The sequence below is a fragment of the Apodemus sylvaticus genome, chromosome 19 (genome assembly GCF_947179515.1).
Source record: "Apodemus sylvaticus chromosome 19, mApoSyl1.1, whole genome shotgun sequence".
In the NCBI taxonomy this organism is placed as follows: domain Eukaryota; kingdom Metazoa; phylum Chordata; class Mammalia; order Rodentia; family Muridae; genus Apodemus; species Apodemus sylvaticus.
In genome coordinates, this window is record NC_067490.1 from 23,449,952 (window position 1) to 23,477,598 (window position 27,647).

At 40.6% G+C, this 27,647-nt stretch overlaps 2 protein-coding genes across 2 annotated transcripts in view; one reads left to right on the top strand and one right to left on the bottom strand.

Annotated features, from left to right (window-relative positions):
- The window catches only part of Ctnna3 (catenin alpha 3), a 1,484,299-nt gene that overhangs the window by 906,048 nt on the left and 550,604 nt on the right, over positions 1-27,647 (bottom strand). The gene's annotated exons all lie outside the window — the stretch shown is intronic.
- Lrrtm3 (leucine rich repeat transmembrane neuronal 3) overlaps positions 1-27,647 on the top strand; it is a 204,315-nt gene that overhangs the window by 14,447 nt on the left and 162,221 nt on the right. The window contains exon 2 of the mRNA XM_052164326.1: positions 20,818-22,352. Coding sequence (XP_052020286.1) covers positions 20,818-22,352 — 1,535 coding nt within the window. The remainder of the gene's footprint in view (positions 1-20,817; positions 22,353-27,647) is intronic.

Here is a 27,647-nt window from a genome sequence, read left to right on the forward strand (position 1 = left end):
AAAATACAATTGTGCATTGTATTTTTATGCTTTATTTTGATTTTATCCACTTTTATAAGTTCTTGGGTTTGATTGTTATTTGTTTTTAGTGCTAAGGACCATGCCCAATATTCTAGATATGATGGGCAAGCACTCTGTCACTGAGTTAAATCCCCATCCCTCACTTATTTTTAAAATTTACAAATATAATAAGGTGCCTAATAAAAACCCACTTGGGCCACTGCGGGAAGTATCACAGATAAGTAGGAAAAAAATAACAGCCTTGAATAATTATCTTGTCCCTACACAGCCCAAGCACAAAACCCACAAAATTGCAAAGTCATTGCTATTTTGCCCAATGTAAGGAATACGACACATTAAATATAAGTTGATGAACATGTTGTCAAGCTGCCAAAATACTAATGGGGATTACCTTTGGATGATGACACTGTGACTGCTACATTCTGAGTAAATATACACTACCATGATAATGGGAAGGGACAGAAAGAATTGAGTTGAAGAATTATCTCCTTTTTATTTAAAAAATCAGATTTTAAGCTCTTGTTGAGCAAGTAAATCTTTATGAGCAAAGAAGAGAAATTATATATAATTTCCACTATTATTTTCCTTTTTCTTCTATAAAAAAAAATCTAAACTCTCTGAGGAAGACAGAATGCTTATTTTTTTAATTGGATATTTTCTTTGTTTACATCTCAAATGTTATCCCCTTTCCTACCTACCCCCAGAAATCCCCTAACCCATCCCCAATCCCCCTCCCCCTGCTCACTAACCCATCCCCCCTCCTGCCTCCCTGTCCTGGCATTCCCCTACACTGGGGCATCAAGCCTTCTCAGGACCAAAGGCCTCTCCTCCCTTTGATGCCCAACAAGGCCATTCTCTGCTACATATGCAGCTGGAGCCATGGGTCCCTCCATGTGTACATTTTGGTTGGTGGTTTAGTCTCTGGGAACTCTGGAGGGTCTGGTTGGTTGATATTGTTGTTCTTCCTATGGGGTTGCAATAGGAGCCCTTCAGCTCCTTCAATCCTTTCTCTAACTCCTCGATTGCGGACCCAGTGCCCAGAATGCATGTAAGAAACAGGCGGATAACAAACAGCCAAAGCCCCTGCTTTCATCACGTACTTAAGTTGGGCATTTGAAACTTTTCATCTGGATTCTGTGTTTGGACACGTGGACTTTGACTTGGATAAAATAATCTCAGAATCCTTAACAATTCTATAAGTCTCTTAAGCCTTCAAATCAGTATTACTTGGTATTATTGCTAAGTGTTTTCTGAGTTTAACTTACAAGGCTTGTGAGCCACTTCAAATTACATAAAACCTCTTGAGTCTTCTAGAAGTATCCATGAAAATAACATGCAAAGTTTAAGGATGGGAACTAAGGGCCTGACCACATGACGTTTAATTGTTTGGGTTCCTCAGAAGGAAAGCACCGAGTTTGAAATTATATATACCACGTAGTCTCACCATCCCAACTAGAATTTATGGAGATGAAGTGTATAGAATAAATGTAAGTTGTTGCCTTTAAAAGAAAACCATTTCCTCTAAGAGAAAGTATGGTCTAGGCAGAGATAATGAAAACAACAACAAAAAAAACTTAAATTACTATGTGATACCTGTCATCAGCTTTGAATATGTGTATACACTAGGCAATAAGCAAATACAAACTTATACCATGTGTTAAATATACTTTCTGTCTTAGCTACTTTTCTATTGCTATGACAAGGCACCATGACCAAGTAGAGAAGAAAGCATCTATTCAGTACTTTATTCGAGTTTCAGAGCTTCATCATCTATGACCTATCACAATGGGGACCATGGCATCAGGCAGGTTGGCCTGGTGGTAGAGCAATAGCAAAGAGTTCATATCTTGAGACACAACCATGAGGTAGAAAGAGATCTACCTAAGAATGATGTGGGATATGAAATCTCAAAGCCCACGCTCAGTGATGTGCCCCCCCACCTGCAAAGAGGCCATCAATTCTAATCTTTCCCAAGCAGTTCCAAAAATGGGGATGGGACATTAAAATACAGGAGCATCCAGCTGCCATCCTCAGCTCTATTTCTAAGAGATTTAAGCTCACAGAGACACAAAAGCACACAAATGCATACCCGCGGTCTGCCAGTTTCACTATCACAGGTGTAGCAGAGTTGTGTACTAATGTTGGCCTAGTCACAATTTTAAACTACCACAGTTAAACATTTTCCTATTTGAAAAAAAAAATCATTCTACAGGGAGAAAAGAATGGATCAATTTGCATTCTTCTACACTTCTACATGTTGACCTCTAGTTGAACCAGCACCATTTGTTGAAAATGTTGTCTTTTTTCTACTAGGTGGTTTTAGTTCCTTTATCAAGTGGCCACAGAGTTCATTTCTAGGTCTTCAATTCTATTTCATTGATCTACCTGCCTGTCACTGTACCAATACCATGCAGTTTTTATTACTATTGCTCTGAAGTACAGGTTGAGGTCAGGGATGGTGATTCCCCCAGAAGTTCTTTTATTGTTGAGAATAGTTTTCGCTATCCTGGGTTTTTTGTTATTCCAAATGAATTTGAAAATTGCTCTTTCTAACTCTATGAAGAATTGAGTTGTAATTTTGATGAGGATTCCATTGAATCTGTAGATTGCTTTCAGCAAGTTGGCCATTTTCACTATATTAATCCTGCCAATCAACAAGCATGAGAGATCTTTCCATCTTCTGAGGTCTTCTTCGATTTCTTTCTTCAGAAACTTGAAGTTCTTGGCATACAGATCTTTCACTTGTTTGGGGAGAGCCACACCAAGATATTTTATATTGTTTGTGACTATTGTGAAGGGTGTTATTTCCCTAATTTCTTTCTTAGTCCATTTATTTTTTGAATATATGGAGGCTACTGATCTGTTTGAGTTAATTTTATATCCAGCCACTTTGCTGAAGTTATTTATCAGCTGTAGGAGTTTTCTCTTGGAATTTTGGGGTCACTTCAGTATACTATCATACACTGAATCTAATAGAGAAATTGGGGGAAAGCCTTGAACGCATGTGCACAGGGGAAGAGTTCCTGAATAAAACACCAATGGCTTATGTGCTAAAATCAAGAATTGACAAATGGGACCTCTTAAATTATGAAGTTTCTGTAAGGCAAAGGATACTGTCAATAAGGACAAAACAGCAACCAACAGATTAAGATCTGTACCAATCCCACATCTGAAGAGGGCTAATATCCAATATATACAAAGAACTTGAGAAGTTTAACTCCAGAGAACCAAATAACCCTATTAAAAAATGAGAACAGAGCTAAACATAGAATTCTCAACTGAGGAAATTCCAGTGGCCAAGAAGGACCTAAAGAAATGTTCGGCATCCTTAGTCATCAGGGAAATGCAAATCAAAACAACCCTGAGATTCCACCTCACACCAGTCAGAATGGTTAAGATCAAAAACTTAGGTGACAGCAGATGCTGTCTAGGATGTGGAGAAAAAGGAACACTCCTCCATTACTGGTGGGATTGCAAGCTGATAAAACCACTCTGGAAATCAGTTTGGCGGGTCCTAAGAAAACTGGACATAGGTTTTTTGTTTTTTGTTTTTGTTTTTTTATTGGATATCTTTTTTTTTATTTACGTTTCAAATGTTTTCCCCTTTGTAGGTCTGCCCTTCAGAAACACCATATGGCATCTCCCATCCCCCTGCCTCTATGAGGGTATTACCCCACCCACCCACTCCTGTCTTCCCACCCTGGCATGCTATATAAAATTCTGCTATCTTCAGTAGAAAGACAGGAAGAGCATCAAGTGGAAGGATGGGGTTGCCATCCCACAGCCAAAAACTATGACCCAGAATTGTTCCTGTCTGAAAGAACTGCAGGGTCAAAAATGGAGAAGAGCCTGAAGGAAAGGAGGTCCAATGACTGGCCCAAATTGGGATCCAGCTCAAAGGGGGGGGGGGTCCCCAAGGCCTGACACTATTACTGATACTATGGTGTGCTTACAGACAGAAGCCTAGCATCGACAAGAGTCAAATGCACATATTTACATCCAACCAATGGACAGAAGCTAGTGACCCTTGTGGTTGGATTAGGGAAAAGCTCGAAGAAGCTGAGGAGAATTGCAACTCTGTAAGAAGACCAGCAGTCTCAACTAACCTGGCCCCCTGAGATTTCTCCGACACTGAGCCACCAACCAGACAGCATACACTAGCTGATATGAGGCCTCCAATGCATGTACAGCAGGGGACGACTTCCAGGTCTTAACCCAGTGAGAGAAGATGCACCTAACCCTCAAGAAAAGAATTAAGGCCCCAGGGATTGGGGAGGTCTTTGGAGGTCGGGGGGGGGGGGGACACCCTATTTGAGACAGGAGTAAGGATGCAGGGGGCAGGTATGGGATAAGAAACAGTCAGAAGGCAGACCAGGAGGGGATGAAGAATGGACCATAAAAATAGATTATAGAATATAGTAAAGATAAAAAATTCTATTATCTTTTTTATCACAAAATTAGAAATGCCTCTTTTTAAGGAAGGTATTAGTTTAAGGAAATTCATTATTGCTGATTTTAATTTATCATTTATTAATTTATCATTATTACATTTACTAATTTATTATTAAAATATTTAAGTTTTCAATAGCTGTTAATATGCAGTATAAAATTAAAAAGAAGCATAGCTTACATGGACACAATGGTTTGAAGATTTCTATTCACTCCAAGTATACTCCATACACTCCATTCCCACCCATGCCTAAGTTATAACACAGAAGGGACACTTTAAAACACAGTTTCCTGGAGCACTGTCTGTGTTTGTTTCCACTATTTTTTATTCCTCTTTAGGTTATTGTATGAGGCAATTGAGGTTTGTACTGTACTTCCAAACATATGTTACTACACTTATTCTTACCCATCCTGCTTACAGGCTTTTATCTTTAGAATTAAATTGAATACTGCTAATAGAGAGATGCATGGATGGATGGGTAGATGGATGGATGGATGGATGGATGGATGTCTGGATAGATGAACAGACAGACAGATAGATACATACATACACACATAGATACATATAGAGATACATATACACATATATAGATACATACATAGATAAATAATACATAGATACATAGATATAGATAAATAGATAAATACATAGATACATAGATTCATAGTTAGATACATATATACATACATGTATACATACATACAATAGATAAATAGATGATACATAGGTACATAGATACATAAATAGATACATAGATAAATACATAGATAGGTAGATAGATAGATGGATGGATGGATGGATAGATAGATAGATAGATAGATAGATAGAGATGATTGATAGATAGACCTCCTCATGTCTACCTAGAGTCACCCATGACTATGCCTCTTAGAAGGAACTGTGACCCCCTCCATTGCACATGCTGATAACATCATGGTATACACACATGAAATGCAGAATTTTCTTAATGTACTATGAAAGTTTCTACGATAACACCATTGTCTTGGATGTATTTTTACCTATTTCACTGTTTTGTTTTTGGCATTATTTGTGTTTATGCATGTGGAGAGGGACATATCTGAATTTACTTCAGTCTTCTTCTTTTATGGTATTTTGTATTGGCCACACCTTTTCCTGCCCCGCCCCCTTTCTCTTTTTGTACATTCCTGTGGCTTTGCTGTGTTTCCTTTGTCTCAGCTACTGGATTGAAATTATCTCCAGTCTCTCGGTTACGACTGTCTTCAGACATCTCCATGGTATTTCCATCCTTCTTCCCAAATGATTAACACGGCTCACTCGTCTTTCCTTCTCAATGCTACAAAGGGGATGTGAGATAAACATTGCTTACATTTCAACAGTAACTGAACGGATGAGGATGGAGCTGTGTATTTTAACTACAGCTCATGGAAGAAGAAATGACATGAAAGAGAGCCGCCAAATAGGCTACCTTGATGAGAAACATCTACCCAAGCTTCTTTTGCCTGCAAGGCTACAGAGAGTGTGTACACACTCAGAGGTCTTTGAGTCTTTCTCTGGCAGAGCATGCAAACTGGTTATCGATGGAGGGCAGCAGTTACCTCATGCACAGAATCCTTCATCCTCCATCTCCATCTGTAAGCTGTGATACTACTCTTCAGAGACATTTTTCCCATTTCTTTACCCACTCTATCACACTTGCCATGCATGACACCTGCTAAGAAGGGTCTTACCCAAAACACAGCCAACCACTCATTTAACTACCTCCTCTACCTCAAAACTCATGTAATAGTGAAAATAAGGGAGACGCGGAGGGGGGAAGATGCTGAACAGCCTCTATGAGAAAGCACCAAAGCTGTGATAGATGAACTTGCACACTTAGCAAAGGAAAACTCTTCATTGTGCACCAATGTCCTGAGTCCAAGGGGCACCAGAAAGAAGTCACCAAAACTGTGGAGACTGTCTTTAAAGCTTTTGCAGACAATGGTCAATTGCAGTATCTCTAAATTAATCTCAAGCAACCAAAACCTGGGCGCTCTCTGTGATTTTTATATTTTCTGTTTTTGAGATTATAATTACATCAGTCATACCATCCCATTTGTCACTCCAAACTTACCTACTCTTTCTAACCCAACAGAGCCAGTTTTCTATTCACTTCAGGCCAACTCAAGGGAAACTGGCATCCTGTAGTGAGGTTAAGGATCCCAACAGGGCCTCTGTCCTCTGGACCATTCCCTGGTCTTTGTGCAGAGAATGCTAATAGCAGGTCCAGAGCTTCCATGAAGGAAACTGTTAATCTGCTTTGGTAGGAAAAACACATCCACATATGAGGTTTTTCTCCATGAAAAAAGACAGTTCACTATCTAATCTTGCTGACACAAAATCCATAGCCTAAACCTTGCCTGCACAGAAGGAACTTTCTGTCAGCCTTCAGAGCCTGACTCACTCATCAGGTTAATGAAGACACAATCATCTTAATAGTTTTTAAAAGGTTCCAACATGGAATGAACCAAAATAAACCAACAAATTACATCAGGAGAAAGACACATTTTAGCCCAGAATATTCCCAATAATGCTGTCAGTGTGAAGAAAGGCATTGCTTCTGTTACAGAGATCAAGTATACAATGAAGACAAGCCAAAAATACATAGGAAGGAGCTAGTGGTGTTAACAGATGTGGTTATTCAAGGTGTGATGGGCATCAGGTGTCAGCAAACATTTTCTACAGAAACTGCATAATGATTGTTCAATACTTGCGGGACTTGCTGGTCCTACCTGTACCGTTATACAACATTACAGCAGTCCTCACACAGCAGTATCAATACACAATACATGTGGATTCAGCATCATTTACTGATATCTAAGTTTTTGGTAAATATATAAAAGATAGCATAGAGCTGTGATAGATAAAAATGGGATGAAAAGAAGAAAGGAAATAAAAAAAAAGTATCAATCCAGGGAGCCTAAAATCTTCTGAAAATAATAATTCCAGAGAGAACAAAGAAAATAGAAAGATTTTTCCATTTACACACAGATACACACACACACACACACATGCACACACGCATGCACTCATGCACATACAAGGAGTGTCTCTAACTCCAGTTCCAGGAGACCCGATGCCCTCTTCTGACCTCCTTAGGCACCAGGTAAGGGTAGGATGCACAGGCACACATGCAGGGAAAACACTCATCTGCATAAAATAAAATAATGTTTTAGTACAAGAAATTTTCATAGAGTCAAAGAACACAAATCTCTAGACTTGAATGGTTCACCAAGTCATGAATGAATAAAGATTCAAACTTAAGTAGACGCTGGTTTCCAAATACCTTGGAAAGTAAAGAATAAAGCACCTGGAAGGAAAATAATAGATTAGTCATTTAAAAGAGGAGGAATCTGAAGAGTGTCTGCTTCTCAACAGCTATGTCACCACAAGAGAACCTTGTGTGGAAGGTCCTGAAAGAAAATGGTTTACAAGGAGCATGCACAAGAACGCAGGAAAAAAAAAAAAAAAACTAGACCTTCTTAGGCATCAGAAACAGAGTACTGGATGCCAAGGAAAATCAATAGAGGTGAAGAGGTAAGAGGGTATGGGGCAGAGTCTTCTTGTATATGAAGCTCCTGTTGGAAAACTGGGGTTAGGTATAACTGGGAGGGAGGGGCTTTAACAGTCTTTGAATAAGGTAGCAAAGGAAACACTCCTGGTACCAAGACCACAAAATAGGATTTAAGAAAACCAATAGAGCTTAATATGTATTTTAAGGATTATGTTTTTATCATTTGATTGCTTTCTTTGTAGTTGATAATTGTATTTATTAATATCATTTCTAAAATTCCAACTGTGCTAGTAAGAGAGGATGCCTGGCCTTGGGCTAGTGTGTTGGGGAGGAGGAAGAGAACTCCTGAAGCCACCATAAAGTATTCGTGGCTGTGACATAATAATCGATATTTTGCTTGTTGCCGATTTCTGACAGAGTACCAAAAAAAGAAAAAAAGAAAAAAAGAAAAGAAAGAAATCCCTGTAATTTCCTGAGTTAGAGGAGTTCTGGGAACATGTTTTTTTGCAGTGAGATAACTCTTGGTTGTCTTCTGCAGGATGAGGGACAAACACCAGAAAAGTCAAACTGTGACAAGAAGCTTCAAAGGTTCAGTCCCAGCTATGTCCTCTGGGAGAAAACAGCTGGAGGTTGAACGGGCAATCAATTATTCCTATATTGTAGTCTTTTTAAAAATTCTTAAAGCACGTGGAGAAAGTCTAAAGTAGTCAAAAGATCTCCATGACAAAAGACTAGTACATTACCAAATTGTATGGGACAGAAACTACTCAGAACCTTCTAGAGCTTATTATAGTCCCTCATCTACACTCCATAGATAGATAGATAGTGCATCTACAGTCTTTAGTATAAGCTTATAGACATAAATTAACTCTCCCCAAGTTCTATAAATTGTTGCAACAAATTATTAAATATAAATAGGTTGTCTCCAACTTGTAGCAGAATGAGAAAGCAATCTTGATAACCCGAAAGAAATTAATCTAGAGGCCATATAAGTGAAGCTTGTGGGATTTAGCCATGAGTGGAGTCTGCATTAATTCTAAAAAGTCCATGCTATTTCTAAAAAGTCCAAAGGATGTTTAGAGACATGAAAAGCTGGCTAGTGCAAAACTCCTTATCCAGTCCCTATACAAGTCCTGGTCTCAAATGTAAGAGGTACCTCCATTTGACTTGGGACTAATTTTTTAAAACCCCACAAGATGTTATATCACAAGGGCTAGAGTGAGTCACTCTCAACTGTAATTACCCCAGAGGGATTGTCCGATTCTTACAAATCTGTCTCTACCCTCACCCACGTTGTATTGTGTTTCTCCATAGCCCTTAAAACAAGCTAACACTGCACTGTGGACCTGTGATTTTTTTCTTTTACTATCTCATCAACCAGAATACATAACAGGCATTCACCTCCTACACTATTACATCACCAACACCGAGGAAAACTTGAGAATGTAGTAAATACTCATTGAGGAGATGAAGCAGTTAACAAGGTAATGGCAGAAAGAAAAAGGTGTATATTCAGGAAGCAGTCACGGCCTTTTCTCCCAATGAAGAAGTTACTATTTAAACAATGAAGAAGTTGTCATTTAAACTTTATTCTATAAAAATGTAGCAAACAAAAAGAACTACCCATAGAATTTATAGTTTAATTTTTGAATCACAGTCTTGCCACATGGTGGCTCTACTATTAGTTGCAGAATTCTTCCAAGCATCTCCAAACACTCTTGGGATTAATTTCCAATCCAGAAATAAGATGGCCATCAGTACCAAATATCAGCAATATAAGGACAATTCATCAGCTCATGTAACTTGAGTCCCTGAAATATATCAAATGCATGTTAGTACAATTTAAGAACTCACAGGTCCCTTTTCTGCTAACACATTGCAAACCTAGATAGAAGAAGTTCATTGCTTCTTGGATATACAGCCTAAAATAATTATCAGCCAGATGTCTTGCTTCAGATACAAAAATAGAACCCGCCCATGGAACATTTACCTCTTTCTCAAAATCAAGGTTTGTATTATCCTTTTGCACCTGGTGGCTGGGGAATTTAATCCTCTGTGCTAAAATACTTGCTAGGAAGTCAAATTCTAAAATATCTTAGTCTAGCTGTTTCAAACTCTCACAGGCAATCATGAAACAATGTAGACTGGATTAAAAATTCTTGTTATTGAGAAATATGTGTCATATGACTACAGTCAGATGTATATGATGATACCATTTTTAAAAACCTTGACTTCCCATTCAGAGTGCAGCCAACTGTCCAGAGTAAAACGTCAAATCCTGAGGGACAAATTTGTCTAAAGGACCCTTTAATAGCTACCCTACTAAAACGCCTTTGTTCTACTGTGAGAAACCTTAAGAAGCTTGGAGCTGCATGGAAGACCATAAATTACATATCTGGGCTCTGAGGCCCAGTTGTTTCTTCTTGGAATCTGCTCTAAATAAAAATCTAGAAAGCATTTTTTTTCTCAATATAAGAGACTACCAATAAATGTTTGCTGCTGTTCATTTGATAAAAACTTTGTTGAGACAGTGTTAGAAGAACATTCCACATGAATACACAAATTCATGGACTGATTTTTGCAAAGAACAACATAAAAGTGTTTTGCTGACTATAAGCAAAAATGAGAACTGTGGTAGGGAATAAAGAACAGAAATTCTAATAATATGAATATTAGCGCAACATTGACTCAAGGTGCCTCCTTATTAATTCCGGTTATCAAAGCTGTCAGGAAAGCCATTGTTGAATTTCCTGCTAGTATGGCTACCATGATGGTCATATCCCTCCCCCTCCCCACTCTCTAAGCCTTACACAGCTCAAAAGTCATTCAAGCTCTAAATTATCGCCAAGAGTGATTGGATTCCCCAAGGAGGCATGCGAGCGGAATGTTCCTTCTGAATGAGTGAAGGGCTCCTGCTCAATCCTCATGCCGCTAAACTGACTCTTGGCAAATTAAACCACACAATGGAGAGACATTGTGTGCAAGACATAGGACAATTTGTTGATCATGATACAAGAGCTCCTTCAACTCAATGGCGTCAAATAAACAAAAACCAAGAGGTTACAGAGACCTAAGAGAACACACACTTTGAGACTTGATTCCAACAAAGCACATTTAACGACTTACTGTTGACTCTGTCGGGTAGAATAATAGTAGGTATCAAATGTTGTTAATATGTGTGTGTGTGTATGTATATATATATATATATATTTCATATATGCATGCATATATATATATATATATATATATATATATATATATATATATATATACAGAGATTTGGTTTTTAAACACTCTAGAAGAAAATAATAATGCATGTATATAGGAAGGGAGCAAGAATTTTAAAACCTGCTGATTTAAATACTGATAACTATAGAGGTTGGTGTTTCTTTTTAGATTTTTCTACTTTTATGTATCTATACAATTTACACCAAAAGAAAAAAGAAAAAAATGAGTATTTGTTAAGGTCATGCTTGGTTTTCAGAAGTGGCCTACGTAAAGGCGATGCAAAATAAACTTGTGATAGTTACCTAGTCTCAAGATTAGCCTATGCTGTCCCTCTGTAGGAATACAAGTCTCAAGAACATGAGTTGCTGCTGCTGCTGCTGCTGCTGCTGCTGCTGCTGCCACACACACACACACAAGTGTCTGCAGGTGAACGATATAGTGAGTGACTGTGAGGCTCTGTTCATTTGATATTTCCTCTTTCTAAAAGAGATCGAGCAGTCCTTTAAACAGTCTGACATTAAAATTTTTCATGCATTTGTCTAAGTCAGAAGTGTAACCATTTGTGACCAGACAAAGCTTTTTAATGGAGCCCTTGAAGGGAGCAGGTAGGATCAAGAGTATTCCAGAGCCATGTTAATGCCCCCGTGAAGATTAGAATACAACTGAAAATGAAGATATGCATGTGAATGTTGGAAGTGACTTGATATAGGGACTCTAGTCTGGCATTCTAGAAATATGACCTTGTCATATTCAGATCAATTCTGTACTGGGGAAAGGCAACTTCTCAGCTAGAATGAAACCAGTTAACAGAAGATGCTGTGTGATATACAACCATGATATTGAAAGGTTAATACAGAATACTAAGGAATTTCAATATTAGTAAGGGAAAATTTCATTTTCCCTTGGTCATATTGATGACCTGCAATAACATGCTTAACCCAGCACACCATGATGACCAGTAAATCTAGATAGAATCAAAGGAAAAGTTAATATTTGTAGGTTCCCTGGTCTACAGCAAGAAAATGTAGTTTATTCTTACTCATAGATTCCGGAAAGTGCTACTAAACAGATCTCTTAAGTCTTCAGAAGCAGATTTGAGGGATCCATTTTATAGGTAAGCACAGTAAGACCTGTGATGCCTAGCTGGAATCAATTTCAAATCCAAAATGTCAACTGATGTATAGAATAAATAATATGCTATTTTCAGAATTATTTGTGAGAATGATTTGAAGTCATCAAACTTAACTCCTAAAATATTGAAATCAATTTTTCTTTATATCTCGTCAGTATGCAATTTTTACATTTCAATTTTGATTAAAAGATTTGGTTCAACTGTCCTCCTCAGCTAGCCCTAACCCTGACCCCTCTCTAGGCCATCTGAATATAAATATGGGTTTATGAGTGTTTTATTTCTAGTCATTTTATCTAATCTACTGTTCTTAAAATCACATGATGATTCAAACCGTAATATCATAAAGCTGTCTTTAATACTGGGCTCGGTGGCCTGAAGAGAGAGTTCAGCAGTCTAATGTGTGCATTGCTAAATAGCCATCCCTGAAAATATATGTACAGGTTGCATTATATGGGCAGAATGGATTATATTTGGGAATACATAGCATAGACATATACTGATATGTATGCAATAACAATTAGTAAAAAAAATAAATAAGAGGCTATGAATTGAGAAAAGAGTTGAAAGGGATACAAGGGAGGGCTGAGAGGAAGAAAAGGGAAGGGAAGAGTAGTGTGATCAATGTACTATCAAAAGATAAAATGTAAATATAAAGATGAAAGTATGTGTGCGTGTGTGCGTGTGTGTGTGTGTGTGTGTGTGTGTGTCCATGCATGCATGCGTGCAATGCCCTTGCAGAAAATGGAAGTTCAGTTCCCAGCACACATATCAGGAAGCTCACAACTATTTGTAACTCCAGGGTACACAGTGACCTCTTATGGGCTCTACGGGCATCTGCACCCGAGTGCACAATGACACACACACATAATGAGAATGAATTAACAGTAAGACAGTTCTCTCCTGGAATGAATGTTTGGTAGTTCATTCCTGGAATCTCAGCAACTGGGAGGCTGAGGTAGGAGGATTTCAGTTCAAGAACTGCCTAAGCTACATACATCATAAGATCCTGCCTCGAAAACAAAAATATAAAATAAAATCCACATTTTTTAAGAACCTAAAATCTCATGAAATTAAATAATGTATGAGTCATAAATCGAGACTTAAGTGCAGTGTGTTGAACTCTTGATCTTTCTCCTAAAGCATGACCCATAAAAGTCATCAATGGCCTCAGTATCCTCCAGATTGCTGTGCCTATAAAACTTAGGATTGAATTTGGGAGAGCTGGCTCAGAACTTTAGAGTGTTTGCTGTTCTTCCAAGGGACCCTTTGTTCCCAGAACCAAGGTCAGGAAGGACACAACTACCACTGCCATAGTTCCGGCTCCCTGGCACTTGGCACCCTCTTGTGGCTCTTGTCCATACCTTCCTTCCTGTGTGTATACCCACACACAGACATAAATGCATGTTCCTAAGTCTTTAAGAAAGAAATCTTCTTTAAAAATAAAGTCAAAGATTCAATTTCTCTCATTATTCCATAGCTGAACTTCTAACCCACTTAAAAAGTTTTATTTGTTTTGTCTAAAATATACACATAGAAGGGGCTGGAGAGGTGGTTCAGTGGTTAATAGCACCAACTGTTCTTCCAGAGGTCCTGAGTTCAATTCCCAGCAACCACATGGTAGCTCACAATCATTGGTAATGGGATCGGGCCCCCCCCCCCCGTTATGTCTGAAGAAAGCTACCGTGTACTCATATAAATAAAATAAATAAAAATAAAAAATATACAGAATTCAGCCTCTTTCCTGCTACCACACTGGCCTAAGTCCCACAACCTTTTCCCCTGACCTGTGAGAGCCTCCTTATTAGCTTCAACCCTGGCCTCTGCTGCAATAACAAGACCAGGAACAATCATGGTAGCCAACATGGGCTACAGTAACAAAATGCCTTGTGTGGTACAAACAACAGGTTCCATTTTCTCAGAATTTAAAGATCTAGATTAGAAAATGTAGCAGATCTTACTTTCTAGAAAGATCCCTAATCACGTCATGCATACAGACCCACTCTCCTGGATCTTCACACTGCTTAGAACAGAGGGAGAAGAAACAGATACAGCCATGTCTCTTCTCACTTTATAATCCCAGTAACCCCATGTGTGCTCCGACATCATGATCTTCTAAGGCCGCATCTCTAAACACCATCACACTGGCAATAGGGAATACGATATATGAACTTGATATGGATGAAAGACTTGAATCTATACAAAGGATCCTTTAATATACAACCCTGTTAAGACATCTATTCTGGAAGGGTGGAAAGGCCCCATCATTCCAGAGTAAAGCTAATATTCTTACAATAGCATGCACAACCCTCCATATTCTGGTACCTAAGATCTCTGTGCCTTCATCACTGACGTCTCTGGGACTGTCATATCTACTGCAGATTGATTGTGCTTCTTGAAGTTCATCAAACACATGACCTGTCTCCACCTTGGGGCTTACATCAGCCATTCCTCACCCTCATTAAGTCTTTGTTTCCAAGCCTATCTCATTCTTTGGTTTGCTGAGGTCATTTTCCTAGTGTCCCTGACCACCCCGCTTAAAATCATATCTATTTTCTTACACATCCAACAGTCCTCTTATTTTTCTTTCACCCATAGTCGAAATTACATATTCATGTTAGTTACTTGTTCTCTACTGTGACAAAATGCCTCCAACAGAACAGTACCTAAGAGGAAAATGTTGACTCCGGTTCATATTTTCAAAGGGTCTCAGTCGATGGGGTGGGGAAGGCATGGTGTGCTTTCTGGCAGAGAATTCTGTGGCTGAGGCTCCTCACATTGTAGCTGATTGGAAAGAAGAGTGGGTGGAGGAAATCCTGGGTTATAACCTTCAAAGACCTAAATGTGGTAGCCTCTTTTATATGGAAGAGGTCTCAATTCTTAAAGGTTTCTTGGCCTTCTAATCAACAACACACTTTAGGAACATGGTAATCAAACCATGAGCTTATGGGGCACTTCAGATTCCAAGTTAGCATGACGAATACTCTGCCTACAAATCTAAGTTGCATAGAGTGTAAACCTTTATTTTGCTCATTGATGTCCACCTACTTGGGACAGTGTCTAGTAGTACATCATCGTATCCAGACTATTTGCCAAATCAATGAAATCTCTCGAGTCAAGTATCCTGAAGATACCCTATGACAATCTCATTTTTTTTACAACTTCATATTTGGCAATCTGGTTTCATATTGAACTGAAATTTGGCATTATTTATAAACACTTGATTTATTTACTCAACTGAAACAACATGTGTTTTGATATTCAAAGTAACAGAAGTACAATAAAAAAAGTGTTTAGATAGAGGACATCTTGTTTTATAATTATATAGATCATGAGGCATGCGATGCATTTGGGGACATTTAAGTTGTTGGGTAGTGTATTGTTAGTCCTCTCTGCGGTGGCGATGGCAGGGGAAGTTGCTAAACACATAATGGAGCGTAATTATGTCTGTGTTGAAAGGCAAGACAGAAACAATCAGCTGGCTTTCAGTCAACAACTATAAAAAGGACAAACTATGAAAAACATACAAGAAAATCAGTAAAATTTGCCAAAATATAGTACTTTACTTTTGAATGACTACTCGGGTGTCTTTAGAATAATTTCCACAGCCTTAAGGAATGAGAGCATGGATATGAATTGTGATTTCCACTTTGGGATTTTTTTTTTTTTTTTTTTTTTAGCTAGCCTCACTGATAACTTTCCCTCATCTAGAACTTTGCCACCTTTAACAAGAAGAAACCTAGAGGGCTGGCAACCTAAGAGCTGGTGCCAAAGGAGGGACCACTCAGAGCACTTTACCACAAGAAGGGCAAGAATACCTCCAAGGAAGAGACAGGTGGTCAACATTGAGTGAAATATCAATTTCTTTAAAAACAAAAACAAAAAACAAAAACAAGATTCATTTATTTATTATATGTAAGTACACTGTTGCTGTCTTCAGACACACCAGAGGAGGGCATCAGATCTCATCACAGATGGTTGTGAGCCACCATGTGGTTGCTGGGATTTGAACTCAGGACCTTCAGAAGAGCAGTCGGTACTCTTAACTGCTGAGCCATCTCTCCAGCCCGGAAGAGCCAGAGAAGGAGCATGAGATCAGAGCCACGGAGCAAGACAAGGTGGGGAGCCAAGATACCAGAAACATGTTTGAAAATTAAAGACGGGGCTTATAATACAAGACAAGGCTGTTTGCCATTAATAACCCAAGCATATCGGTCCCTTGGAGAGCTACATGAGATAATTGCATTCCCCTGGTCTTCGCTGAACTTTTGTCACTAGGGTGGGAGGCACACAGACAGGTGAGCTGCGGCCCTGTGCAGCTGTTAGCCAAGAAAGATGTCTTGATCACAGCTTCCCAGTGAGAAGGAGGAAGGATGAGCAGGAAAATGAGAGGCTTTCGACGCAGAGGAATGAGAACGAAGCTATAAATATGATTCCCTTTAGACTTTGTTTTTGAGACATGCAAGTTGTGAAGTCCCATTTGGGATGTTAGGTAATAAAGACTCAGTGTTATCCTTCTGGACTGTGTGCTGAGTTGAAGATTTCACAGCATATTTACTATTCCTGCCAAACTTATGATTTCACTGTGAAGATGACCGGTGAAAGAAAGAGAGAGTGAGGACCTGCTAATCATCTCCTTGTCTCCTAACTCTCATACATATCATTTAAGGGTACTTCCTTTGTTGTTATTTCCAATCTCACTAACAGAGGAAATCTCTAGACTCAACACAGAGTCTGTAAGTGCAGCATTACATATATTGTTCCTTCTAGAAACTGGAACCCCCTCAACCTGCTACTGCTCTGGTATAGACTCCTCTTGGGACCTGGTGGTAGACCAGATAGACAGAAGTGAACCAGGTGTAACATGTGGCCTTGTATTGAGAGTCATGGATGTCTTTATCCACTTCCCCTCAGCATATGTAGGAACAGGGCTGACCCTTCACAGCCTCTCAGTACACATGAATCCTGAAAGATCTTTATCAGAGCCTAAAGATGGTAAAGGGAGGGTAACCAGGAACCAGGTTCCAAAGAGAGAGTCTCGGGTTGAATTTGACTGTGATACGTCATGCAGGAGCAAAAACAAATGTTCTCATTAAACTATATATAACTAATGTATACCACCAAAGACACATAATAAAATATTTCAACATATCTTATGATATAAAAAGACTACCATTACATAGTAAGTTTGCAGTACAACAAATGTGTTTATTGACTAAATATATTGTGCCTCTGAGATGTGCCAAGCACTGTTGTGTTAAAATAACTGAGACACAGAAAGTGATCACATAGAAGAGACATCTCAATATCAGATATCTCCATTTTTTCTCCTTTTTACTGAGTTTCCTAAATATACCTGTCCATCAAAAAAATGTAGCCATCTCATTGGCTGCATTCATGAAGAAAACCTACACTTTCTATGCCACTGTAGCTGGTCTTAGACCAAGGACCTACAGGAGCATTAAGAGGACTTAGTAGGTTTACACACACACACACACACAGAGAGAGAGAGAGAGAGAGAGAGAGAGAGAGGGGGGGAGAAAGAGTGAGAGAGAGAGAGAGAGAACATGAGCATCTGAAAATGAATCAGAAGGTTTGGGAGAGGGATTGTAGGGCAGATTTGATCAAAATACGATATATGCATATATGAAATTATCAGTAAAAAAGAAAACAACAACTACTTCCATTTTCCTTAAAATACAATCTGGGGGAATGGAAAAGGAGATGTTTCTTAATAAGCTCTAGATACAGCCACAACATATGTAAGTTTAAGGTAATCACATCAATAGCATAATACCCAAGGAATTGGCCTATGCCTATGGCCCCTTTGATTACCATGATTAGCATTTACCAAACTGCTCACCCCTGGATAATACCTAATTGAGATACAGCCAGTATACCTCATATAAACAAGACAAATATTTTAAAGAATAATTATTATTTATAGAAAATGGCAAACTCCATAAGGCCCGAGTGTCATGTGTTGCTCTGGGATAAACATCAAGCGTCAGTTATTAGACATAGTTCACAGGACTAAAACATTCAATTTAAATAGAAAGTGGAGATGATAAAGGCAGGAGAATCTCCCCACTGGTCATAGCACAAAAACTGCTCACTGTGAACAGTTACTATGGGCAGCATTCAATGTTAAAAAGCAACATATGTACAGGTAGCAGAGATAATATCTGTTCGATGTATGTGATACCCACAGGAGCTAAGCACTGTGAGAGAGCAAGATGGCACAGGGCTGATCCTGGAGCTCAGGATCCTGTGTTCAATCCCAGCACTGCCATCACAAAGGTGTAATTGAATGCTCAGCACGCACCTGTGCGGTGATTTCTCTATTGTGTCCAGTTGACAGGTGAGAACGCGGAAGCACGCAGAGATGAGTAAAACTGCACAAGGCGATGCAGGCGCTCAATTTAGCAAGGATGAGCCTTCCTTGCTAAATAGAGGAGTGCTGGCTACACCCCTTACTCCTAAAAGTACTTCTCTAAGACAAAGTAAACTGGGGGGTGGGGTCCCACTCTAGAGACCCAGAGTCTCTAGAGCTCTCTACAGCTTCCCTACCCTAGTCTAGGTTCATGTTCACCAGATTCAATGAGCACAGAGATACCCCTTCAAAGGAACCAGTGCTTGGTGAAGCACCGGAAGACAGACTTGGCTCTGCCTGGAAGCTCTGGCTTCTCTTGGTCACATCCTGGAGCATGGAGCAGGTGACCCACTGAAGTCCCAGGTCCTTCACCTTTGAAACATAGATGTCGATGGGACCTGCGGGCTACTAATGCTGAATGATGAAATACGACGAAACCTTCATTTAAAGGACTTAGAAAGCACCCAATAAATAGTATTAAGGTGATACATGGGAGCAACATCAAGACACTATGAACCAAATGATCCTGGGGGTCTAATACCAGCACTAAAAAAAAAAAAAAAAAATGGTTTATTTCTCTTCTGATTAAAAAAAAAAAAAGCCCAGAGCAACCAAAACAAGCCATAACGCAGTCATAAACATTAAACCAATTATATCTTTTGTGGGGAAATCAGAAAAGCCATTAGCCCTATATAAATTTGTGTGTTATTAGTCATCCCCTCTGTAGTCCGGCATCCTGAGACACCTTGCATAATATAATCACGGTGACTCCGAGAGGTCAAACAGGCACGCTATTAATGCAGCTCTGTAAAGAGTTCAATAATTCATTTTATAAATTTCAGCTCAAAGCCTACATGGAGGTTAAGAAAAATTGACATTCGATCTGTGAATTTAACGTCGAGCTCTAGAAAGAAAAACAAAAAACAAAAAAACAAAAACAACTCTGGGAAGCACACGTTTGTCGATTAAGCAGACGCAGACAGTTACAGGCGTTGCCAAATTGTAAAACAAGACTCGGATATCACGGAAAATGTTGCTAGTTATTGATCACGTTGACCATTCACTTCCTATTGAACCACCCAAAAGAACCATTCATTTTCCAGCAGAGCCTGCTCATTTGCAAGATAAAAGAGAGTCAGCTCTGCACATGCCCATAGTGCTCCTCGCCACTGGGGGCAGCTTTACATAAGACTGCATTCACTGAAACCGAAGCAACAGTCCCAGCAGCTTTCAGAATGACAGTCTGCAGGAGTGAGCCGAGCGTGTGCGCGGAACTGGGCTCCCTTGCCTTCTGGGCTCCAACGCAGCTCCGTGGCTGAACTGGGTGCTCACCGCCACGGGACCGCCGGGGACTATGGAATACAGATGTGGCAGCACAGGTAGACCCACGTTGCCTAGAGGAATACATCATGGGTTTTGAGAAGAATTTGTAGGTGCCAATTTTTTTTTAATAACACACACACACACACACACACACTGTAAAGATGCAAAAACGTAATATCCATGAAGATCCTATTACCTAGAAGACTCGGATGTTTTGCTGCGAATGCGGTGTTGGGATTTATTTGTTCTTGGAGTGTTCTGCACGGCTGGTAAAGAATAATGTTCCAAAATCGGTCCATCTCCCAAGGGGTCCAATTTTTCTTCCTGGGTGTCAGCGAGCCCTGACTCACTATACTGCAGCTGACAGGGGCTGTCATGCAGGCGGCCCCTAAGCCAAAGCAAAAGACCTGAGGACGACCTTTGAACAATACAAAGGATGGGTATGTTTTGATATTTTTCTTCTTTCCTTCTTAAAAAAAATGAAAAAAAATCCTCTAAATCTATGTAATAATTATGCTTTAATTGTTTTAAAGATTGTCTTTCTCTGGTCTAAGACTATAAATTCAATCATCAGTGGACACATTTCCTTGTTTAGCTGTTAGAAATATACAATATCCTTATATGACAAAGATGATATTTGATGCTAAGTGGTATCTAAATGTTTACATTTCTGAATATGGAAATAGCTAGTTTTGCTTGGTTTTTTTTTAAAAACATGCATTCGTTTTGGGGGGATAACTTTTCTAAGTTGTTTTTATTTCCAGGTTTCAATGTAATTAGGCTACTGCGGGGATCAGCTGTAGCGGTGGTTCTAGCACCCACTGTCTTATTGACAATGCTTTCTTCTGCTGAACGAGGATGTCCTAAGGGTTGTAGATGCGAAGGCAAAATGGTATACTGTGAGTCTCAGAAACTGCAGGAGATACCCTCCAGTATATCTGCCGGTTGCTTGGGCTTATCCCTTCGCTACAACAGCCTCCAAAAACTTAAGTATAATCAATTTAAAGGGCTTAATCAGCTCACCTGGCTGTACCTTGACCATAACCATATCAGCAATATTGACGAGAATGCTTTCAATGGGATACGCAGACTCAAAGAGTTGATTCTGAGTTCCAACCGAATCTCCTATTTCCTTAACAACACCTTCAGACCTGTGACCAATTTACGGAACTTGGATCTGTCCTATAACCAGCTCCATTCTCTGGGATCTGAACAGTTCCGGGGCTTGAGGAAGCTGCTCAGCTTACACCTCCGCTCCAACTCACTGAGAACCATCCCAGTGCGGATCTTCCAAGACTGTCGCAACCTGGAGCTTCTGGACCTGGGATACAACAGGATCCGAAGTTTAGCCAGGAATGTCTTTGCTGGCATGATCAGACTCAAAGAGCTTCATTTGGAGCACAATCAATTTTCCAAGCTCAACCTGGCCCTTTTCCCAAGGTTGGTGAGCCTTCAGAACTTGTACATGCAGTGGAATAAAATCAGTGTCATAGGACAAACCATGTCCTGGACGTGGAGTTCCTTACAGAGGCTCGACCTGTCTGGTAATGAGATCGAAGCCTTCAGTGGACCCAGTGTCTTCCAGTGTGTCCCCAATCTGCAACGCCTCAACCTGGATTCCAACAAGCTCACATTTATTGGTCAAGAGATTCTGGATTCTTGGATCTCTCTCAATGACATCAGTCTTGCTGGGAATATATGGGAATGCAGCAGGAACATCTGTTCCCTGGTAAACTGGCTGAAAAGTTTTAAAGGTCTGAGAGAGAATACAATTATCTGCGCCAGTCCCAAAGAGCTGCAGGGGGTAAACGTGATCGACGCAGTGAAGAACTACAGCATCTGTGGCAAGAGCACCACCACGGAGAGGTTTGACCTGGCCAGGGCCCTCCCCAAGCCCACATTTAAGCCCAAGCTTCCCAGGCCAAAGCACGAGAGCAAGCCTCCGCTGCCCCCCACGGTGGGAGCTACCGAGCCCAGCCCAGAGACGGATGTGGACACGGAGCACATCTCCTTCCATAAGATCATCGCGGGCAGCGTGGCCCTTTTCCTGTCGGTGCTGGTCATCCTCTTGGTGATGTACGTGTCCTGGAAGCGCTACCCCGCGAGCATGAAGCAGCTGCAGCAGCGCTCCCTCATGCGAAGGCACCGGAAGAAGAAACGGCAATCGCTCAAGCAAATGACCCCAGGCACCCAGGAATTTTATGTAGATTATAAACCCACCAACACCGAAACCAGCGAGATGCTGCTGAACGGAACCGGACCCTGCACCTATAGCAAATCAGGCTCCAGGGAATGTGAGGTATGAACCATTGCGATTTAAAAAAAAAAAAAGAAAAGAAAGAAAGAAAAAAGAAACACAGAGAGCGCGCTCTTAAAGGCTGGGAAATAAGGGGTGCTTTATCGAACTCTGCTGTCCACCAAGGGAACACGGTGCCCCTCCCCTCCCCCTCCCTCTCACTGTGCGGGCGAGGGCCTTCCCTGTCCCTCAGAGTGCGTTCATAATACTGGTCATTTTCCTCTCATAAATAACCAACCCATTGAAATTTAAATACCACAATCGATGGATGTGCAGCTGGAACTCTGGTTTAACACCTTGCCTAGTGTCTAAGGCCCATTGTGGATCTCATTAACATTACATTTGTTTCCAGATAAAAACTTGTTTTCCCGATGACCCTCACACACAGGCTCTCCTCCATCTAAGAGGCTCGATGCTTCAGTTTAGGGTGATTTGCAGGTTAGCAAATCCGGGAGTGGGGGTGGGGGTGGGGGTGGGGGAGTGGTCCCCGGACCTCGGAGGGTTGAATGCCTTTGAGGAGATGACTGGATTATGGCACACTCTAGAGAGGGAGATACAATGCCTGCCTTATCAAAGAAAATCCCAGAAAACTCCCCCACAGAGGGTGGTGGCTTAAAGCAGACCCCTGAGCAGTTTCTAGGGATTCAGAAAATCACAACCGGCCCAGCGCAGGGATGGGTGTCAAAGGGTTAAGATGTCAAAAGCAGATGGCTGCCAAAACACAAGGAGACCCTGAGAACACAAAGTTTGAGCCTTGAGACTTCATCTCAGATGCTCCCGGGGCAGTGAAATAAAAGCTAAAGGGTTCACCATCGGTTTCCCTCTGCCGGTGTGGTGTGTCCCCTAAACATGTTGATTCATTGCACAACCACGTCATGCAATAAGCACATCTCCGAGGAAGCAGACAGTCCTCTGGAAGTGAGGGAGTTTTCTGAGACGAGATTTGCTAATGTAAAGCGCTCCCTCACAGACCTGCAAGCTGGGACCTTCCCAGGATGTCTCTTCGCCACTCCTTTCCCAAGACCCCAGTGTAGTTTATAGAATCCTCAGCCCTGTGCCATCCTGTTCAGGGCTTGGGAGGCTGTCCTGTTTGTCCTGTGATGTGTTCTACACAAACTAGACCCCCTAAGGACTGACACTTCATTCAGATGTCTGAACACGTTCCCCCAACCTCATCCTTTAGAAGGATGCCCCAGGTAACAAACACCTTGATACATCCAGCATGGAAGGGGAGTTGGGGGTGTTGGGGGGGAGGGGGAGACTGACACTGTGACAGCTTGTCTTTGCTTGACTGTTGCCGACATCACTGTGTCTCTGTGTTCGTCTGTATTGTAACTCATCCGTCAGGACGACTCTGTAACAGAACGGGCTTGGCAGCCTGCAAGCTGTATGCATGATTTTTTTATGTCATTGGTGAAAGTCTGTCGACTGCAGCGCGGGTATCGCGCCCTCTGTATTTATGGGGTTTCAGAGACATATATTTATCCTTGCCACCCCCTTTTGTCCTCTCAGACGAGCAGTTTTAGTGTGGGCGCAGACCATAATGAGTTTGCTCTTCGCATTAAGGATGGTTCACCTTAGGACCATCCAGGCCTCTCATCTTTGACCACAGCCCCTAAAACAGTTCAAAACAGTTGCTGCAAAATAATAATAAAAGCAAGAAAAAACTGAATGGCTATTTCTCACTAGCATTTTTTTTTTATAGAGAGAGAGGATGGAGGTCTTCCAGAGTCTGAAAGGGAAAGATCTAGACAAGTCAACATAAAGTATAATAGTAGCCGGGGATCCAGATTATTAAAGCCATACTTCTATTCAGCATAAGGAGAAGCAACATTTCGAGGGGACTGATCAAGGTGCTTTGATGACCCCAGGCAGTCGCTCAGGAAAGTGTCACAAGTACAATATGTTTACCCACGACTAAGCGTTGAGTAGACATTTATTAATGCCAAATGGCCACAGAGCCCCAGGGGATTAATAATGCAGACACATCTTACGCTATCATGGGCTGGGTGGCCAAATCCACTGAGATGCTCTTCACTGAAATTGTAATTTTATGGTTTTTTTTTCCTAGACTGTCAGTAAATACATATTCCATCAAAAAGATTTTAAAAAAAAAAAAAATTTGGTCAGCCTCAATTTTATCTGTACTATGAAGATGACTGTAATGATTAAATGCACTGTAGAAATGGAAAAGGAAAAGACCCATTTCTATTCTTTCAGTTGATCCTCTGCTTTATTTACCATGGGAACAAATACCACACACACACACACACACACACACACATACACACACATACACACACACACACACAGAGAGAGAGAGAGAGAGAGAGAGAGAGATACCATTGGGATATACTAAACCTGTTTGCTGTATTGAAATGTATTTGTACGGCTCAGAACCACTTGGTGTCTTAAACTGATGTAAGATTAAATGAATGAGCAACACTTTGTTCATTTTTAATGCTTAGAGATTTGCTGACTGATAGGGCACCAAACAGATGCCTTAGAATAACAAAACACATTTTGATCTGGGGCATGAAACTGCAGGGGTAAAAGTTGGAAGTGCATGTTCCTCCTTAGATAAGGACTCTCCTCCAGCTGTCAGAATGCCCTGAGAACCAATCTGTGTCTCCTAGGGCTAGAATTCTGCACCATGGTGTCACCCAGGAAAGCACGTGTCTTCCTGATCAGAAATTACTGTCCTTGTACCTGCCCCACGGCACTTGTAGACTGTATACCAAGGTTCTATTTTTTTTATGGAAGTATTTAAAAGGCACTGCGCATTGGAGGAGAATCCTTGGCTATTCGTTTTTCTTTTCTATTGCAAATTTACATTAACTGGTCGGTTTCCCTCAGTTAAGGGAGCGTTCTGACCTGTTGAACTGCTCCTTGGAGAGCCATGGATGCAGGCATCTCTTTGCCTTTAATGCATTCTCAATACAGAGAGGAAAGGTAGTTCATTCTTTTGAACCGAACATTTCTGATTTGTGTTTCATGTTTGTTTCTTGTTTATTTATTAAGCCCAGTACACACTGTGCTGAAGCAGGCATGCTCCGTGCCAGAGACTTATAAGCGATGTTACGCAAGATATAATCATTTTAAGTGACTTTGTACCTTCCAAGGATGTTGACATGACAACTTTCCAAAGATTTTTAACCGTTTTTTTTTTTTCTTTTTAAACTTGGTTTGGTGAGTCAACTATCTAAAGCACTAAAGCGGATATTGGCAACGATGCTTTCTATAGAGTAGCACTGACCTCTAGTGGCTAATCCGAGTAACTACAGATGTTCGCACATTTTTAGCGTCTTGATTTTTCTTTTGTGAACTGTGGGCAGCATAGGTTTCTCCGTGCATCATATTTATTGTTAACTTTGTTATGAGGTGTAATTATCACCCATATTATCAAAGATGTGAATGTCTATTCATATGTTCTCAGTGGTAACAAAAAGAAAAGCGGTAAAATTGGTATCGAGGGCTAGAAATAAATACCCCAAAACGCAGAGCAAGCAGTAAGACAGTAGAAATAGGTAAGAAACGTTTTAAGCATCCGTATTCAATGATATTAGCCCAAGTTGTTTGTAATGTTTTCATTAAAAGTGTTACTATTTTCTTTTTGTGGTCAGTTGTCTGAGATAGTGTATAACAGGCTCTGGGAACCAGATGCCTGTGTTGCTATCATAGGAATCAAGACCAACTCTTGCATGTCAGTAGTTATGTGAGAGGAGGGAGGCTTCGTCTTCAGCATCAGAACTGTTCTCCAGTTTGTCGACCATGTCAGTGACCTGTGCTTCGCTCCCCGGGGCTCTCTCCCTCCTTCCTCCTCGGCTGCTAGCTAAACAGTGGTGCTATTAGCCTCTCTGACAAGGATGGTACAGTCTAAGAGGCGCTGATTCATGGATAATGAAATGACGCCCTCCTTCTGGGGAAGGGGAAAGCAGCGTCACGTGCACAGCTTTGGCGAGGGATGTCGGGATGCTGTAGATGCACCGAGCATCTCTTCCTTTGCTGTTTACCGATATGAGAACAGGAACTGCTCATTTAAAATGTGGATTGGGCTAGCATCAGCGTTAGCCCATCGAGCTGGAGACAGAATGAGTTCCATACTCAGCGGATGAGAATTGAGCCATGAGAAATGAAAAGTTTAAAAGCCAAGTGGTTTGGTTCCCCACCCCACCCCCACCCCCAGCCCAGCGTTCTAATTGGGATCTAGATCTGTAGCAAACCCTTGGCATCTCACTCTCCTCATAGCTCTCTTTTCCAAGTGTATTAAAAAATAAAAGAAGGGCATTTGGGACAAACCATGTGCAGGAAAAATACTATCAGCAAAATTAAATAACAATCCCTTGTAAGAGAAACAGAATGCGTGGGTATTAAATACTGTGTGGTAAACGGCTCTTCAAAGCTAATAATCAACACCGCCATCGCTGCCCTAGACAGACAAGAAGTCACAATGTCCTCAGCCACAGCAGTCAAATGAACTGGATCTGATCTTTACTCGGCCTCCAAAGTCATTGGTGATTTGGAGTTATCGGATAGACTATTGTAGAAATACCACAAAAAAAAAAAAAAAAAAAGAAAAGAAAAAAAAAAACCTAAAGGTTAATTGTGTTTCACATGTGGGGGAAAAAGTCACAGCTGTGCGTGACAGAATAGAAGCCCTAGAAATTAAGACGCCATTCCAGTCTCTCTGACACTTGCTAAGTCAACCCAGGTACATTTCTCAGCTTTTTAAAATTTGAGGACGCCCATGCATTAGACTAGTTTGCACTAATGACTGCTCACAGATGTTGGGAAAGTAAGTGTGAAAAGCTTTGCTGTTTTTATAAAGTGGTGTGTGTGTGTGTGTGTGTGTGTGTGTGTGTGTGTGTGTTAAAAAGATTTATTTATTTATTATATGTAAGTACACTGTAGCTGTCTTTACACACACCAGAAGAGGGTGTCAGATCTTGTTACAGATGGTTGTGAGCCACCATGTGGTTGCTGGGATTTGAACTCAAGACCTTCAGAAGAGCAGTCGGTGCTCTTAACCACTGAGCCATCTCTCCAGCCCCCTGTGTGCATGTTTTTTAAAATAGCACTTAGTGAGGTATTCTACTGTTCTTGCTTCTGCTCTGTGTTTGGTACAGGTCAAAAATCATTTTGTATCAGGGAGTCTAGAACTTTTGACTCCCACAAAGATTAAGATCCATCATCTTGGGTTTTCTTATATCCATCTTGAAGAACAAAACCCTAAGATTTTATTAATAATCATATATATGTGGATATGGCATATATCATATATATGATAAATAATAGCAA